General features: G+C 40.1%; 1 protein-coding gene across 1 annotated transcript in view; it reads left to right on the top strand.

Moving 5' to 3' along the window:
* Positions 1-18574, top strand: part of LOC117289272 (U3 small nucleolar RNA-associated protein 4 homolog) — a 54577-nt gene that overhangs the window by 6986 nt on the left and 29017 nt on the right. The window contains exons 7-10 of the mRNA XM_033770317.1: positions 1900-2137; positions 3705-3814; positions 4669-4768; positions 5418-5482. Of these exons, the coding sequence (XP_033626208.1) occupies positions 1900-2137; positions 3705-3814; positions 4669-4768; positions 5418-5482 (513 nt within the window). The remainder of the gene's footprint in view (positions 1-1899; positions 2138-3704; positions 3815-4668; positions 4769-5417; positions 5483-18574) is intronic.

The following is an 18574-nucleotide window of genomic DNA, read 5'->3' as shown; positions in this document are numbered from 1 at the left end:
GGTCTAACCACTGGACCACCACCTTGACTAAAACACATATTCTAGTCATTGTGAAATCAAAGGTTAGCTTGGGGAATGGGAACCCACAACCTTGTGATTGCAAGTCCTGCGGTCTAACCACTGGACCACTACCTTGACCAAAACACATATTCTAGTCATTGTGAAATCAAAGGTTAGCTTGGGGAATGAGAACCCACAACCTTGTGATTGCAAGTCCTGGGGTCTAACCACTGGACCACCACCTTGACTAAAACACATATTCTAGTCATTGTGAAATCAAAGGTTAGCTTGGGGAATGGGAACCCACAACCTTGTGATTGCAAGTCCTGCGGTCTTACCACTGGACCACTACCTTGACCAAAACACTTATTCTAGTCATTGTGAAATCAAAGGTTAGCTTGGGGAATGGGAACCCACAACCTTGTGATTGCAAGTCGTGCGGTCTAACCACTGGACCACCACCTTGACCAAAACACATATTCTAGTCATTGTGAAATCAAAGGTAAGCTTGGGGAATGGGAACCCACAACCTTGTGATTGCAAGTCCTGCGGTCTAACCACTGGACCACCACCTTGACTAAAACACATTCTAGTCATTGTGAAATCAAAGGTTAGCTTGGGGAATGGGAACCCACAACCTTGTGATTGCAAGTCCTGCGGTCTAACCACTGGACCACCACCTTGACCAAAACACTTATTCTAGTCATTGTGAAATCAAAGGTTAGCTTGGGGAATGGGAACCCACAACCTTGTGATTGCAAGTCGTGCGGTCTAACCACTGGACCACCACCTTGACCAAAACACATATTCTAGTCATTGTGAAATCAAAGGTTACCTTGGGGGAATGGGAACCCACAACCTTGTGGTTGCAAGTCCTGCGGTCTAACCACTGGACCACCACCTTGACCAAAACACTTATTCTGGTCATTGTGAAATCAAAGGTTAGCTTGGGGAATGGGAACCCACAACCTTGTGATTGCAAGTCCTGGGGTCTAACCACTGGACCACCACCTTGACCAAAACACATATTCTAGTCATTGTGAAATCAAAGGTTAACTTGGGGAATGGGAACCCACAACCTTGTGATTGCAAGTCCTGCGGTCTAACCACTGGACCACCACCTTGGGGAATGGGAACCCACAACCTTGTGATTGCAAGTCCTGCGGTCTTACCACTGGCCCACTACCTTGACCAAAACACATATTCTAGTCATTGTGAAATCAAAGGTTAGCTTGGGGAATGGGAACCCACCACCTTGTGATTGCAAGTCCTGCGGTCTAACCACTGGACCACCACCTTGGGGGATTGGAATCCACAACCTTGTGATTGCAAGTCCTGCGGTCTTACCACTGGACCACTACCTTGACCAAAACACATATTCTAGTCATTGTTAAATCAAAGGTTACCTTGGGGGATTGGAACCCACAACCTTGTAAATGTAAGTCGTGCAGTCTAACCACTGGACCACTGTGACCAAAGTATTAGTAATATGAATGAGGTTTGTTCCAAATGGTTTATTATTGTGGATGAAACCACTTGAGGGACTGAGTAAAGTTGAATGCAATCGTGTGATTTTACTCCCCCACAAACCACAGTGACTGAAAAGGTTCATAAGTGTTTGGTGTTCGCACTGCGCCTGCCTCGCCACAACCAGAGTGGGTTCTGTTTTTCCTGGTTTGAATGCATGCAATGCAGTAAGGTTGCTTTTATTCTGCTGTGTTTTACCAGTGAACGTTTTCAATTTTTTTTGTCATTTTAAGGTTCCAAACTGCCCATGCGGTGCTGAGTCGTTGTTTCCTCTTTGGAATTACTGCCTGAGCGCATTGTAACCTTCGGAAATAATGCGCTTTATAAATGCCTAGTATTATTATATTTATGTTGTTTGTTAATTACCCCCAGAGTTTCCTAAGCCACAAAGCTGACGTTCAGACGCTGTGTGTCAGCGACGATGAGAAGTCTGTCTGTACAGCAGGAGTCGAACCCGTCATCTCACAATTCCACCTTGTTGACAAGGATGGGAGTGGAGAGTCCTTGACATGGGTGCGGTCACGCAACATCAGTGAGAGAGGGCATAAAGTGGGCCACACCCACGACATCAAGGCGTTGGTGTTCTGCGGAGACAATGTGGTATCCGGGGGTGAGTTTGATTAACTATCACACTTAGCTATCTCTGAGCGGGAGAAAAGTTGAAAAAGATTTGCAAGAAGTATTGGTAAAAGAAGGCAGAGCACCCTGTAAATGTGACTCAGAAAAAAACCTTATTACTACAGAATTTATGACTACAGTGAGACTTGAAGGGAAGGTACATAGTTGGTAATTACTCAAATCAAATATTAACTTAAAAAACTGACGTGGTAACAAGAATTGGAGAGCTGTTGATCACACAAGCGCGAGTGGAATACGGTAAAATATAGCGCTTCTGCGTACCATATCCAACGAGGCCGAAGGCTGAGTTGGATATGGGACGCAGACGCGCTATATTTTCTGTATTTCCACGAGCGCGCATGTGATAACGTATTTATCTTCAAGCAAACTTGGCGCGTGACATAGAACACACAAGACGCATGGTAGAGATATTAGCTGTGCAATATAGGTTTTTATCACCACTCCATTCTGCCAATCTGACTGGATGATTAGCGCGTACTTGAAGATAACATTGTTGGAAATGACTCCCTCTGAAGTAAAGTAGTTTTTGAGAAAGAGGTAATTTCTCACTAACATAATAAAAGACTTCTAGCTACAAGTCTTTTATTCCTATCTGAAAACACACAAATTCGTCCAACAAGGGTGTTTTTTCTTTCATCATTTTTCGCGCAACTTTGATGACCAATTGAGCCCAAATTTCCAAAGGCTTGTTATTTTATGCTTATGATGGGATACACCAAGTGAAACCTTTGATCTTTGACAATTACCAAACGTGTACAGTGCCTTTAAACCTGTGACCTCGAGATTAAGAGAAGCAATTGTTCGTTGAAACTAACCTCTTTCTCAAAAACTACGCCACTTCAGAGGGAGCTGTTTCTCACAATGTTTTATACTAACAACCTCTCCCCATTACTCGTAATCAAGAAAGGGTTTATGACAATAGTTATTTTGAGTAATTACCAATAGTGTCCACTGCCTTTAAATAAGTAATATACATGTAAGCAGCTTGGTGTTGTACATGTATGCTCCCCAGGGTATTGAGAAAGTTTTAAGTCTGCTCTAAGTATGCCTGATGAACAGGGACAATAACGCTGTCAAGCACCTCGATCTAGCCACTAGGATGTGCACTGTGTAAGAACCACTCCGGGCCTGTATGCTTCGTCTTTTGAAAGTGCAAGGGCACCAAGGCATTTTTTCTTTGGTAATGGCAATTTCCAGGGGGCATTGAGGCAATCACCTTTCGTTGCCTCCCTGAAGTATCAGCCATCGATTTCACCAAAGTCTTCATAACTTAAGATTAATCCTAGGACTTAGGACAAGTTAAAGTTCCGTATCCAAAGACGTAGGACGCATTGAACCCATCCTATGTTAGGACGGGTTACTTGAGAAAGGATTAATCCTAGCGTTTTGTGAAATCGATTGCAGGTCTGCTAATTTATTATTCTGTTTTAAATGCCACAACTCTATGAGAGAGAATTCACTTAGTGTTACCACAAACATTTAGTTTCCAGGTTACTCTACGACCCTGCAACTTATTTGATTGTTGTTTGTATGTCTAGGTGTAGACACCAACCTGATGGTGAGTCCCATAGAGGTTGATGCCTCTCATCAGAAGTTCAAGAAGCAACAGACACCACAGTTTAAAAGGCTGCTTCCCGCATACCCCAGTGTGAGTAGCTGAGTATTAGCAGTACTGAGTATACAGTGCGAACACACATTGGTGTCTTAATACATTTTATCTCTTATACTGTTGCGATACCCGCTGCCAAAATATAGGATTCGAACTGCCTCTAGCTATTGGGCAACCTCGGTAGTCTAGTTGGTAAGACACTGCTCTAGAATTGCAAGGGTCTAGGGTTCGAATCCCACCTGAGTAACTTGCCTGTGATATTTTTCACAGGACTCGGGGAAGTACCGAGTATACAGTGCAATTCACACATCGGTGTATGGGTAAAAACCAAAATTATTAATATTTGCATGTTGTTTTACAATTCACTGTTAACGGAATGGCCTGCCGTTTCAACCCTAGCAGATTCCTTCTCGAAAGCTAAATTATGACAACACAATACACATAAACAGGTATACTGGTGTAACACTGAAGATGGAGATGAAGAAAGGGGGTTAGTAAATGTTTGAATCTGAGAAAGATTCATGCATGAAGGGTTTCTCAGATTTCTGATGGTTGTGTTTGTTTGCGAACGCTATAGCCAAATGTGGATGGATTTGACGTTATGTGAAAATAGCAGGGGTCGAATACACAAAGAGTTGGGACTAGCCTTAGCTTAGGAGATATACAAAATGTGTGGCTAGTCCTAAGTTGGAACGAGTAACTCTTTGTGAGATCCACCCCTGGACAGTTGTTGCTGTTTTTTCAGCAAGTACAGTAGACACTCTATTCAGCTGAACTTTTCACATGTGACTTAATCTTTATGCTTACAATAACCAATCTACGGCCCTGCCTTTAAGAGAAGCATTGTCGCACTGCCCCATTTCTTACATTTTTATCTTATCTCTGTCGGACAGAAATCTCGCGTTTGCAGTGCCCCAGATGCACAGTTACTGCTCTTCCAGTTCCCACTCCATCTTGAAGTATGGAAGCTTGGCTCAACACTTACAACAGAAGGTACTGCCCTTTAATTTAAACTCAAGGCCCATTTTCTCGCATGGGGCTCACTTAAAAAGGGAATCAATTTAAAATCAACAAAAGATTTCAGTAAGGAAACATTCAGGGAAGCAAATTTTTTTGTGATGGTCTCAGAGTAGAACATGTGGTTTTTTCCTCCAACTTGGATGCCCAATTGAGCCCAAAGTTTCACAGATTTGGTCATTTAAGTAAGGATTCTGGTCTTCTAAGCGACATCCAACACATGAACAAACTTATCATGTGCATTTTGTTTCAAAGTCATCATTTTCTCTTGCTCAAAACTCATGTTCCGGTAACTGAATATGTATGAAGTATAGTATAACAAATATAACATGGTTTATTTCAGGTGACTAGTCGATGAGCTCCCCACGGTATTGGAAGTTGACAAACTATTTCCCTCGGCTTCGCCTCGGGAACTAGTTTGTACCTCGGGGAGCTAATATCGACTAGTCACCCTCAAACCATGTTATATTTGTATATTATTGTGATGAGGTATATTAAAACTTTCAGCTCAATCTGTATGTGTCAGAACTACACAAAGTCATTGACTTGTATTTTTTCAAGGTGTTCACTCTTTGGAGAGCTTTATATTAAGTTCTACAATGTATGTTGCATTTTCTCCCTCTAGGAACAGATGGAGAGTCACTGCCATTGTCGGATAGACAGCTCAAACTGCTGGAGCTCAAGGCTAAGGTACTGTTTCTTATTTTTTCTCAAAAATCAGAATTTTTAGTATAATGTGCTTGTAATATTTTGCTACTTTTACTCAGTAAGTGCATCGAACTTAAAGGGTGGCTGCAGTGTTTTTTTTTATAATTTAAACGATTAAACATGACTTTTTAAACCTGAAATTTTTTTGAATATTTTTTTTTTTTAAATGCGCAAGTATTTTAAAAATGGTTTTCAAGAGATTAGGGGAACCCGCCCCTAAAAGGGGCATAAACGTGACGTTATGTCAGGAACCCGAGCCGTCGGGCCCCCTGGCTGCGTGCATATAGAGCGGGTGCACTGTGTGGCCTGGTACCTAGGCGCGTGTAGTTAGGGACCAGACTCTTTTTGCCGACGATATGTTTGAATTCCCGACGTGACGTCGATGGTAGGGGGCGGTAACAATCCACAAAAGGGGGGGGGGGCATGACTTATTCGCTAATTACGCAAGTGAGATATGTCGGGGGGAAAAAATAAAACACATTTTATTGAGGTTCAATACATATATCAGAAATAAATGACAGCAAAATTAACTGTTTTATTTTAATTCACTGCAGCATCCCTTTAAAGGAACAAGTTGCCTTGGATTGGTCGAGTTGGTCTTTGAAAAGCGTATGTAACCGTTTGTTATAGAATGCATATGATTAGAAAAATATTTTAAAAGTAGAATATAATGATCCACACAAGTATCAATCGAAATTGCGTGTTTTTCATTTTACCTCGTCGACCAACACGGTCGTCAAATTTTTGACTCCCATAAATAGCCGACCGTGTTAGTTCGCAAAGTAAACGGAAAACCACGCAATTTCGGGGCAAATGTGTGTGGATCATTGTATTATACTTTTTAATCATCTTTCTAACCATATGCATTTTAAAACAAACGGTTACATACGCTTTTCACAGACCAACTTGACCGATCCAAGGCAACGATTCAAGCTGTGTTGTTGTCAGTAGCAGAGTGTGGGTTTGAGTTCTGGTCATGACACTTGTGCCCTTTGAGTAAGGCACTTTGCCATCATTTGTTGGTGAAAAGTTGGGAAGGTGATACATGTTGCTCTATCAGCTAGGCTCTTAGTGGATGTTACGGACCGTAAAGGGGTAACCCTGTTGGGAAGGTGATACATGTTGCTCTATCAGCTAGGCTCTTAGTGGATGTTACGGACCGTAAAGGGGTAACCCTGTTGGGAAGGTGATACATGTTGCTCTATCAGCTAGGCTCTTAGTGGATGTTACGGACCGTAAAGGGGTAACCCTGTTGGGAAGGTGATACATGTTGCTCTATCAGCTAGGCTCTTAGTGGATGTTACGGACCGTAAAGGGGTAACCCTGTTGGGAAGGTGATACATGTTGCTCTATCAGCTAGGCTCTTAGTGGATGTTACGGACTGTAAAGGGGTAACCCTGTTTCAGAGCCAGGAGTCGGTGGCAACGTGCACCTGGTGACGGTTGATTCAGGTTTACAGCAAAAATCAGTTAGGTGTAGCCCTCACCTTAAAGGATTGTTACAGAATTGGTAGGAAACAAAATCGTGAAGATCACAGATTTACATAAAACTTACACGGTCTGATGATGATGATGGTAGAAAACCTTTCTGTCTGGAATGTCATATTTGATGAGAGACAACTTATCTAGTTTCACGTTTGGAGTTTATCGCTCAATACAGTACAATACAATAATCTTGATTAGATCCCAAAAAGGGTAATTCAAATGCTCGCATACAGTAAAAACATTGACACTCATTGAGCGCTTTATTCATTTTTTGTTTTGCATCGATGTCATGCAAAATGTGTAATCGGTTTTTCACTATTTTCTCCTAACCCAGTTGGCTGATCACTCTCAACCTTCTCCAGGTTTGTCAGTTTATGTACGTGGTGGATAACATCAAGTGCTTAAACTGCCAGCGAATATTTTGTAGCAAAACCAATAATGTATTGTTCCTTTAAAGTGGCCAATCAGCCTTGCAAATTATTTTAATAATTATCTTGTAGAGGACTCCGTGGTTTAACGATAATGGTAGGGCTTTGCCGATACGCCAATTAGTAAAATAATGACTAATTATTGCACTATATTGTGCAAGTTGCTTAGAGCAATAAAAGAAAATGAACATAACTGGCAAAAACATTTTATCTGCCCATGACACTGTCGCCTTGTAGGCCAAGGGCTAACTGGATTCGATGAGTCGATTGACTCGACGTGTCTGATTGAATCACAGACCTTTAACATTTGTGATTTAAGTTGCAAAGTGACCAACATGTTAATGCTGCATTGAGCACGAACACTAATGATTGGCTCAGCCCATGCAAGAGGGAAATGTGTGTGTTAGACACCATTTCAATGTTGATCCTAAAGCATACATGTATGATAATATTATTACTATTTGACAACGCTGTCGGAGGAATACATTAATAGTGCCATGTGCCAATTTATATTCGTATTTTTGCCGTAATAATTCATATTATTGCCGCTGCTGTCTTATGATTTCAAGGGGACAACAAGGATCCCTTTTTTTGTCAAGGGGTTTACCTCACGCCAGTATCTCAGAAGCGATTTTCTTAACAAGGAAAATGTGTAAGAGATGTTAAATTTGCATCGGGGATAAAGAATATCAATCTTGGTCCTTACCCATACACCGATGTGTGTGAGCACTGCATACTCAGTACTGGAAAATGTGGTTTATCGGAGCAAGGTGTTTTTGATCGGCAGTGCCAGATGTTTGCAGCGCCATATGAAACAATCAAGTTTAATACCTGGGTCTCGCCAGTTTGACACAGATTCTGTCCAAGAGTGAAGGTGTTCGGGAGATGAGTTTCACAGGTTGATTTAAAATCCCTCAGGGTTTTAGGGAGCGGGTGAGTCAGGGGAAACCTTTTCTGGTGAGGAAGGGGTATCTTCTTGTGCAGGTGCTTGGCGTGGAGTAACGTAGAGATCAGAGTGGACTATTGCTTAAAGGCAGTGACACTTTTGGTATTTACTCAAAATAATTATTAGCATAAAACATTATTTGGTAACAAGTAATGGGGAGAGGTTGATAGTATAAAACAGTGTGGGAAACGGCTCCCTCTGAAGTGACGTTGTTTTACACGAATTTGATTTTGAGACCTCAAGTTTAGAATTTGAGGTCTTGAAATCAAGCATCTGAAAGCACACAACTTTGTGTGATAAGGGTGTTTTTTCTTTTATTATTATCTAGCAACTTCGACGATCAATTGAGCTCAAATGTTCACAGGTTTGTTATTGTATGCATATGTGGAGATACAGCAAGTGAGAAGACTGGTGAGAAGACTGGTAGAGAATGGGTAAAGTCCCCCAAAATGTAACACCCTGAATGTTGATGGGTACATAATCTCTTGATATACATGTAGAGGTGACTACTTCGCAGGATCTTTCATCAATAGATTCTATTGGCTTGTAATACATTAGTTCTTCTTTGGACATATTTAAAGGAACATTACAGAATTGTTTTTGCTAACAAAACAGTTGCTGGCTGTTTAAGCACTTCAAGTAATCCACCATATATACATATAAACTGACAAACCTGTAGCTTTTTGAGATCGATAAGCCATCTGGGTCACGAAAAAATAGTGAAAAACCGATTACACATTTTACACGACATTGGGTGCGTTTGTTTAGCTTCCCTGCGTCGACCCAGGTCTGCCTTGGTATGTTCGAATAGCTTTGACGGGGCTCGTCCGGGTCAGCCCCCAGTGCCCTGCTTGTGGAGTGGGTCACTTGGGGTGACCTGAGGTGCATGCCGTCACCAAGAGAGGGTGAGTGTGATTGTTCAATTACCTCTTGTCAGGGGCTCACCCGAGTGAGCACTGCGGGGTCGACCCAGGGAAGCTAATTGAACGCACCCATTGATGCAAACAAACAAATTAATCAAACGATCACCGAGCAATAAACTCCAAAAGCAAAGTTATATGATTTATATCCCATCAAATCACATTTTAGGAAGAAATATTTCACTGGGTGTTTTCTACTATCATCATCATTAGACCATGCAAGTTTGATGTAAATCTGTGATCTTCACGATTTTGTTTTCTTAACAATTCTGTGACGTTCCTTTAACAGAGAGGTATGAAGATACTACCAGCAGAGGAACATCCCTGTTGTGTACTAACCTTTTAGTTAGACCGACCGTGTGCCAACAAAAAACAGTTGGCGGCTGACTCTTCAGGATCACACTGGCCTGTGCTAAGACCATTGGGAACTTTTCAGTCTGTGATTTTTTAGGACCCAAGCGTAACTGCGATAATTTTTAAGACAAGATTGTCTTAAAATTATCAGATTTCGGAAACGGTCGTCGCTGTTGTGACCTGAGCATATTTCGTCTGAGCGCTGCCGATGGTTTGTTGCGAGCGTAAGAAAATCGTAGGTCGACCTCAGAATGGCTTTAGATGTGTGCAGCCTTTCAGATGTGTTTTTAATGAGTGAAGGTAGACAACTTCCTTAGAAGGATTTTGAAAGAAATGTGGCAGTTAGGGCCATGTCACCTTGGGCGATTTACTGGCCACTGGTTCAAGACAGTCTCCAAAAAGAAAGGACATTCTCGTTTACATGTAAACTTTCCTGTGGATGGAAAGACATTGTTAAAATAATGACTCTTGTGGTTGGGAGGTGTTCCCTTTGTATTCAGTTCTCAGTTGGTTGCCTCCAAGTTGCATTTAAAAATTGCCTTGTGACGTTAATGCAGTCCTGACATAATCAGTATTATCTCAAGAAAAACTAGTTTTTATGAATCTTTAAAACAATTTCAAGTCAGTGACGTGTATGCACACCAAACCTTTCCAATTTGGCGTACAGTTGAAGATTGACATTTATAAATGCTTGGAATGACTTTTGAACTGTCCCTGTTTTTGTTTTTTTCGGCCACCCTGCGGACTTTTGCTTCATCCGACTTTATTTCACCATTTAAACAAAATATACATTTGATTCAGTTTATTTTAAAATATGTTGACAGAACCGACTTCAAGCAAATATTCATTTTTATAAATCCCTTCCAAAAATTCATTCTTGTAACTCCACACTACATCTTGAGTCTCGAGTAGGAAAAGAAAAAAAAAACATGTGGACGAACTCACATGAACTTGCAGGGATTGTGTGCCGTGTTGTTAATGTGGTTGGAATGTTTCTTTAACACTTTGAACACTAACAAAATTACGGTAGAACAAAAAAAAAAACATTTGAACTTGTGACTTGAGCTTGAACTCAGAATGCCCGAGAGCTCAATTTACCCCCTCGTTCAATTTGTTATTTCTCTCTGAAAGCTCCACCATTTTAAACCCAATTTTCTCCGAGAGGAGAGAAGAAATACATGTTTGCTTTGGGATGGAGCCCTGTCTCAACTTAATTTAAAAACACAGCAAGAATTTGATGGCTAGATGAAACCGGTGATGGCTGTCTGTCCCAATTGTGGGAGACGGCGGGGGTTTTCACCAGAAACCATTGACTCTCTGAGGGGGAGACCTTGAACTCTTTTTTTCCCCGGTAAATAGGAAGCAGATGTTTGTATCAATCATGGAACATTCATGTTGTTTACCATGTTGTTTGGATCAGGAGTCAATGATTCATGTATCCACGCTGATCCATCTAACACAAGATTGATGTTGTTTATCCCTGCAGTCCTTTAAAGCCATTATACACTTTCGGTAAACAGTATTGTCCAAGTCCCACACTTCGTGTATCACAACTTATATATAAAATAACAAACCTGTGAAAATTTAGGCTCAATCGGTCATCGGAGTCGGGAGAAAATAACGGAAAAACCCAATCTTGTTTCCGCGCGTTTCGCCGTGTCATGACATGTGTTTAAAATAAATCTGTAATTCTCGCTATCGAGAATTTATATACTGTTATAATGTTTTCTCAAAAAGTAAAGCATTTCATGGAACAGAATTTCAAGAGAAGTCTTTCACCATTACCTTCTGTAAACCCTGTAAAGTTATTTGTAAATCTGTGAACTTTTTTTTCTGTACCGAAAGATAATGGCTTTAAAGGGAAAGTGTACTTTTGGTAATCACTCTTAAAAAAAAAAGGCAGTTACATCATTTGGTTTAGAAGCTTACAGCAGCTTCCGAAAGAATAAAGCTTCTTGAGAAACATATTTTCACTACCAGGTCATTATGGTCATGTTAAAAGAAATCAGAGGCAGTAGTAGTATACCCCTGGGTGGGTTTGTAAAAGCGAGTAAACACCTACATGTAATGTGTCCATATTTGATCAATTTATCACTAAAGTAAATGGTTTATGAAAAGGTTGAAGTCGTTGTTGTTTTTTGTTAGTTTTTAAAGTTTTTTTTAGGGGGGGGGGGGTTAAAAGTTCATTTCTCCAGACTTTGAGTTAGTTGTAGAAATAACGCTGTAATTGAACCTATAAACTTTTATTGAATAAAGTCCAAAGTTCGTTTTGACCAATAGCTGTATGAGCCAACAGTTGCTTAAATTCGACATGGTCTACTTCTCATGAAATGTCGAGACCTACACAAACGATGTATGTATCTTACCCCTAGTTATTTTAAGAATCAATAATAGAAGACCCCCTTGCTGCAGGGACGCTGAGGTCCCGCACACATTTTTGTACGCACAAAGAACAGCTTTCGTCCAATGATTTGTCTCCTTGTAGAGAGTCACTGATGCATACGCAACTCAACTGAGTTCAACAAACTTGTACGACAGCCACATGGGAAATGTTTTATAAAATTGTGGAGTCATCAAACTGTATTATTTGGTCTTTAACTGGGTCAGTGGAATTAATTGGTGGCCAGGATTCTCCTTTATATGCCTATTGTAATGCGGTGCGTTCTTGACGTAGTGGCGCTTCACAAGTCACATACATGTACATGTACAACTACTGTGTGACTGTTGTTTGCCATTTCATGATTCAAATACAAAGATATAGTACACGTCCGACTACGCCATAAAGTTAGATAATATAAATAGGCGTCCCATTAAACCGGAGGTCATTGGTTCAAACCCTGCTCTCGTAAAGTATTCGACCACAATTTTTTGTTTTCAAGTTTAATGCCAATCAGTTGACGGTGTGGTTTATAACTTCAAATAGTAGAACTACATGTACAAATAGAGGGCATTATGCGGCTGGTCACAGGTCACGCACCAGTTCAGAAAGCCAACATTTTGTGAAGGGGAAATTCATATGTAATTTTGGGCCTAGGCCTACCTATACAGATTCGAACCTATGGTGGGCCAAGGCGGTTACACATGTGTAGTTATTTATAGTGTTTCCTCTTGGTGATTGGACTGCGCGCATGTTGCTTTAAATCTGCATCTGTGCTTTAACAAATGTGACCTAAAATGGCGCAGCAGAGATTTATCGTGGGTGATGACTCTAGGTTGAATTGGGTCAAGTTGGAATTCGCACTGATTCATCCACACATTGGGAACCCGACTCCCAAAAGGGGGCGACCAAGATTTATTGACCCTTGGTTTCAAGGCTGTGGGATAGCTTTGCTTACTAAACACAACCCTAGTCGGTCGAATGCCAAGCAGCCTCAGCCGCCGCCTGACAGACTCTAAATGCACCAACATGCTCTCACGCAGTGCTTGTTCCCCAAGCCCTTGCCCCCTCACATGCCTAACGATTACACACAGAGTTGAACCGACGTTCCTCGGCACGAGCTCGTAAGGGCAAGGACTATGGGTGCCAGCTGTGTGTAGATGCAAGGGGTGTCTGGTGGGGGTTGGAGAGAGGGGGCAGTTCACAGAGCTAGCACTGCCTGAATAGAGCATGGTCTGCTGTTGTTCCAAGTCAAAATGGCGGTAGGGTCGCGTCGCGTCGCATACGGCTGGCTGCGGTTATGTTCAGTAATGCACAGCCTTGAACTCAATGCTGAGATTAATGAAGAGTGATGATGTTGGGTGAATTGGGTCAATTGCGAATTTGTATAAATTCATCGAGAGTGGGTTCAACAAAGTTTAACCACTTGCGGGTTATGACTGCAAGTAGTTCATTAAACTGTACGTCCTACATGTGTACCTTTCAATTTGTAAAGATTGTGTTTTCAATGTATGCTTACTTATGCACAAGCGCGTTTGGATTTGCTCTACATATGCTGTTTGTATTGTGTTTCCGACACTTTATTCAGCACTATGCACAAAAAAGTATGCGCAATCCAATCTGTATTTGCTCTGATACATAATATAATATGCTGTAGTAGCAATAGAATGAAACTAAGATTGCTGACTCACTGCAGCTTCTCACAAAAGATGTTTATAGAACTGTTTCAAACATGTTCTATCGCTTGAAGTTATTGTTCATTTTGACTTTCGATATGTCGTTTTGGCACGTAGGCAATCGGACCATCTGTTGTTTATTTGAGAGTATGTTTCCATTTACTTTTCACTCATTCATGTACTTGAATGTCGGTTGGTGTTAAACAAAAAGTTTTTTAGTCATACCTTTTTAAATTCTTATTCTTATTCTTTATTTGGCCATTAAACAATTACAAATACAAACATACAGTATGTCAAATAAATAATATAAATTCAAAAGTAAATACAAAGCAAGAAAAACATTTTACTTCAAAGTAATGTTGTTAAAAAAAATGCCTGTTTTTATCTCCCAAATTTTGAGTCTGAGAAATATTAATGTTAAAGGCAGTGGACACTATTGGTAATTACTCAAAATAATCATTAGCATAGAACCTCTCTTGGTGACGAGTAATGGGGAGAGGTTGATGGTATAAAACATTGTGAGAAACGGCTCCCTCTGAAGTGCCATAGTTTTCGAGAAAGAAGTAATTTTCCACGAATTTGATTTCGAGACCTCAGATTTAGAACTTGAGGTCTCGAAATCAACCATCTAAACGCACACAACTTCGTGTGACAGGGTTTTTTTTTTCTTTCATTATTATCGCGCAAGTTCGATGACCGATTGAGCTCAAATTTTCACAGGTTTGTTATTTTACGCATACATGTTGAGATACACCAACTGTGAAGGCTAGTCTTTGACAATTACCAATAGTGTACACTGCCTTTAAAGTTACTGATTGTGTATTATGGATCATTCTGCCTGCGTGGACATTACGCTCCAGTTTTTCGGCGCAATCTTAAAAACGCAACCATTTCGATGAAATTCTCATCAAGGTTAGCTTTATTGTATAGGCATATAGCTATATTTACATATTATGTGCGTCTGGATAAAAACAATTGAGCGGTAAGAACCAAAGATAAATTAAGTTTCCTTTAATAAAAGCAGGAATTGTGCTCAAAATACAAGAGCATGACACATGTATTTTAAACAGCCAATAAAGGATGATCTTAAATATATAGATGTTACAGTTTTCTAACAGCTGCAGTCCATCCACGAAACATAAAAAATATGACGAGTCTCTTACCTCACGTTAAAACATGGTAAAAATGGGTTTTTCTCCAGAAAGCTCCAAGCCAAATTTCTGAAAAATGTTGGGTCAAACAAACCCGCGCGACAAAGGAATCGTGACGTCATGGGCGGCTATTTGGTGTGGAAATGCCAAAGCTGGAGAACTGTGTTCAAAACCAATAGGGGAAATTCGTCACTGGTGTCCAGGGTCATTATAATAGATAAACCGTTTTTGACACTCGGCTGAAAAAGCCGCGCGGCCGGGTGCATTTTTTACTTTAGTTATTTATTACTAAATGCAAATTTGGAGAGTAAAATGGTTATTAACCGGTATCTGTGATGTCCATAAAAAGGTAATAGTTGACATATTGAGATAATCCTTTATTGGCTCTTTAAGGTGTCTAGTATTTTTTATTTAATGGGGAACTAAAAAGCAGACTTGACTTCAAAGTCAATTTCTTAAAGTTTTTTTAATTTTAAATTAGATTTCAGATAGCTGTTACAAGCTTATAGACACCACTTCTTGTAATGCAGTACAGGTATATACATGTATTTTAGCAGAATTTGTTTTTGTGCATCAAGTAGAGACATGTATATTTTTACACCTCAATTTATTTTTGTCAGCACAGCCCCTTTAAACCCCCAAATTATACCACATTGCACAACACAAGCCCTGTGACTTCTTGTCGCATAACACCAAAAATCCATTCACGTTTAGCTGGAATCTAGAAATAACCACATTAAGCTCAAGCCGACAATTGACTTGAAATGTGGTGGCCCGAGGCTTCTGGCGTTCGGCTTTATATAGAGTCCCTGACAGTCTTACGTAGCGTGGGTATTTGTCAGCGCACAACTGTACGGCTGAGTGGAAGCAGGCATGTTTTCTACCCATAATTTAGTTCACACCTGTCTGGACGACACAGCGGGCAATCGTGATTGGTCATTAACGACAACCTAGGGCAACGTTCTTCAGTGACCGATATATGGGTAACCTCAATGAATAAGGGGTGTGCGTGCGTGTGTTTGTGTGCCCCATACTTCCCTTGTCTGCTGCATAATAAACAGCTCCTATAGTCTGGCTATCGCTCAGAGATTAAACAGCAATTTTCCCCCTTTATGTCTGGCTACCCAGACGTTGGGTATTTATAAACGCATATAGCCAGATATGGAAATGCTGATAACCATATGGGCGAAGTGATTGTGTTTTGAAGAGTAGTGGGTAGGGTTATTTGCTGGCGGTATTATGACTAGAGGTAACAATGTGACTCACGAAATCAGCAGACCGAAAAGCTGTTTTAGGTTTCGCATAAAATGTCAATTTGTCATGGAGTATTAGTTACCTACGCGTTAAAAATCAAACTAAAAATATTCTTTTTACAAAATTATGATACTCGTTGCATTTTTCTGCAAAGTACAAAAACAATGTTCTTTTGTCAATTTTGTTCATTTTGTCTATATATTTTAGGGGATATTCTGTTAAACTTCTTCGGTCTTTTGAACCATTGTCAGTTTTGAAAATATGATTCGATATCTTGTGAAACAGTTTCAATGGCTTTACAGGATGCCCCCTGGTCAATGCCTTGGTGCCCTTGAAATGCTGCAGTAGAAATTTACAATTTCCTTATAAGGTGCCCTTTACCAAGGAGAAAATGCATCGACGTCCTTGCCCTTTCCAAAAAAAAACACACAGGCCTGGTTCTTCCGACGACACCCAGCAATGAAAGACACCCCCGAGAGACCCACACGCTTTTTGTAGAGCGCCCTCATTGTTGGGCAGGGACGAGGGCAAATCCATTAGAAGTCTGGAGCATTTACAGGGGCCAGTGGTTTGAGTGGCGATGCCCGCAGGGTGTGGACGTTCCTAGTGAAATTAATCAACCTTACAATAACACTGCCCATGGGTGCCAGACTAAACTCTGCATAGAATTGGAGCTGTATGTGATAAAAACTTGTTACTACGTGTTTCGCAGATACATTTTTTGTGTATGAACATAATATTTTTGAAATGAGAGCCGCTGATAAAAGTAACCCCTTGTAATTAAAAATGCAGATCCCACAATTAGTTTGATACAAAATATAGTGAATGGTCTGACGTTTAGACCCTGCATGTAGCAGAGTCTTTTTAGAGGCCAAAAAAGAAAATAATCAAAAATAAAGAAATGATACAATTACAGAAAGCACAAGCGTCTCCTGTCTATGAAGTTGGTACACGTGCCAAAATGCAGACAATATTGCTGTTCACAACTTTCTGCTTAGCAACAATGAGCAGGATACCAGTCATACATTGTAGATGGTGCTAGCAGAATCGTTTTGAGGCTAAAAAAAAAAATCAAAAATACAAAAGTAAAGAAATAATACAAAATACATAAAATATAGAAGAGTTTGCGGTAACACCATGTAATAACTATCTCTATGTAATGAGTTGGGGTGGTTCTGAAAAGAGTTAATCCAACGGTTCTTTTCAGAACCACCCCAACTCATTTAGAGATAGTTATTACATGGTGTTACCGCAAACTCTTCTATATCTTATTTCCACCATGCAAAGTTTCAAATCCTACTTAAAATACATGTACATAAAGCACAAGAGTCTCCTGTGAATTTACAGTAGAAGTTATTGTAAACTTTAGGTTTATAGTAAAAAAGAACAATTTTCATACTAACAACAACAAAAAACAAATTCTTAACAAAACGATGAATGAACAAATAAAAAAACATAATGCATATTTGTTGATGTAAAATTTTATGCCCTCCATGTTTGATCTTCCATCGGTGATATTTTTTTGGGTTTCAACTTGTGAGACCATAGATCTGTGAATGGTTGTCAGCGACATCATGAGTCAAAATGACGATACTGAAAACATTTTACCTCAATCGCGCAATCTTTTAAAAGCTTTCACATGGATGAAACTAGTAACTTTGTGTCCCAATCGTGGATACCTTTGTTTCACTAAGCATAGGCATAAAAACATTTCGCTTGTTAGCTAAACCATGTTACATGAACCATCTTTTGACTGATGTGACTGTGATTGTTGAGCATTATTGTGTGCATGATATTGCATATTTGCACTAGATTCTGGGCCTGATTTCATAGCTGGTTACCCCAACAAAATTGTGCTTCCCAGACTAAGTTTATCATCCAAAACACCACTCCCTTGCACCATTTATGACCGGTATCCTGCTCATTGTCGCTAAGCAGAAAGTTGTAGTATCCTGCTCATTGTCGCTAAGCAGAAAGTTGTAAACAGCAATATTGTCTGCATTTAGGCACTGGTACCCACTTCATAGAGCTGCTCAGAGACACAAACTAGCTAAGCCCAGCAAAACGATGCTTCCCCCTAAAATATCGCATTTGTGATTGGTATCCTGCTCATTGGTGCTAAGCGAGAAACTTGTTTAGCAAAATTTCTAATGACTGTAAGTGTAAGTACAAAATCTTGCTAAACACAGGAAAAGCTTGCTTAGCATCGACAGGTTACCATCCAACATTTCATCAAGTTCTTTTTTTTCAACTGGTGCCCTCTCTCTTTTTTTTGTGGGGGGGGGGCTGGTCTATTAAATCTTGAAATCAAATTAAAATTAAATTGTTTAGAATATACAGTAAAGTGTAGACTCGGTCAAACTGCTTTGATCCCTTATTGTCTGGTTGCTTAAATAGAAAAAAAAATACGAACAGAAAACAATCAACCCCCTATACCCCTATGAAATATGAACTTTTTTATTCACCATTTACAAATACACGGTA

The sequence above is a fragment of the Asterias rubens genome, chromosome 4 (assembly GCF_902459465.1).
Source record: "Asterias rubens chromosome 4, eAstRub1.3, whole genome shotgun sequence".
Lineage (NCBI taxonomy): Eukaryota > Metazoa > Echinodermata > Asteroidea > Forcipulatida > Asteriidae > Asterias > Asterias rubens.
Note: the sequence above shows the minus strand (reverse complement) of the source record. Positions and strands in the feature narration are given on the sequence as shown.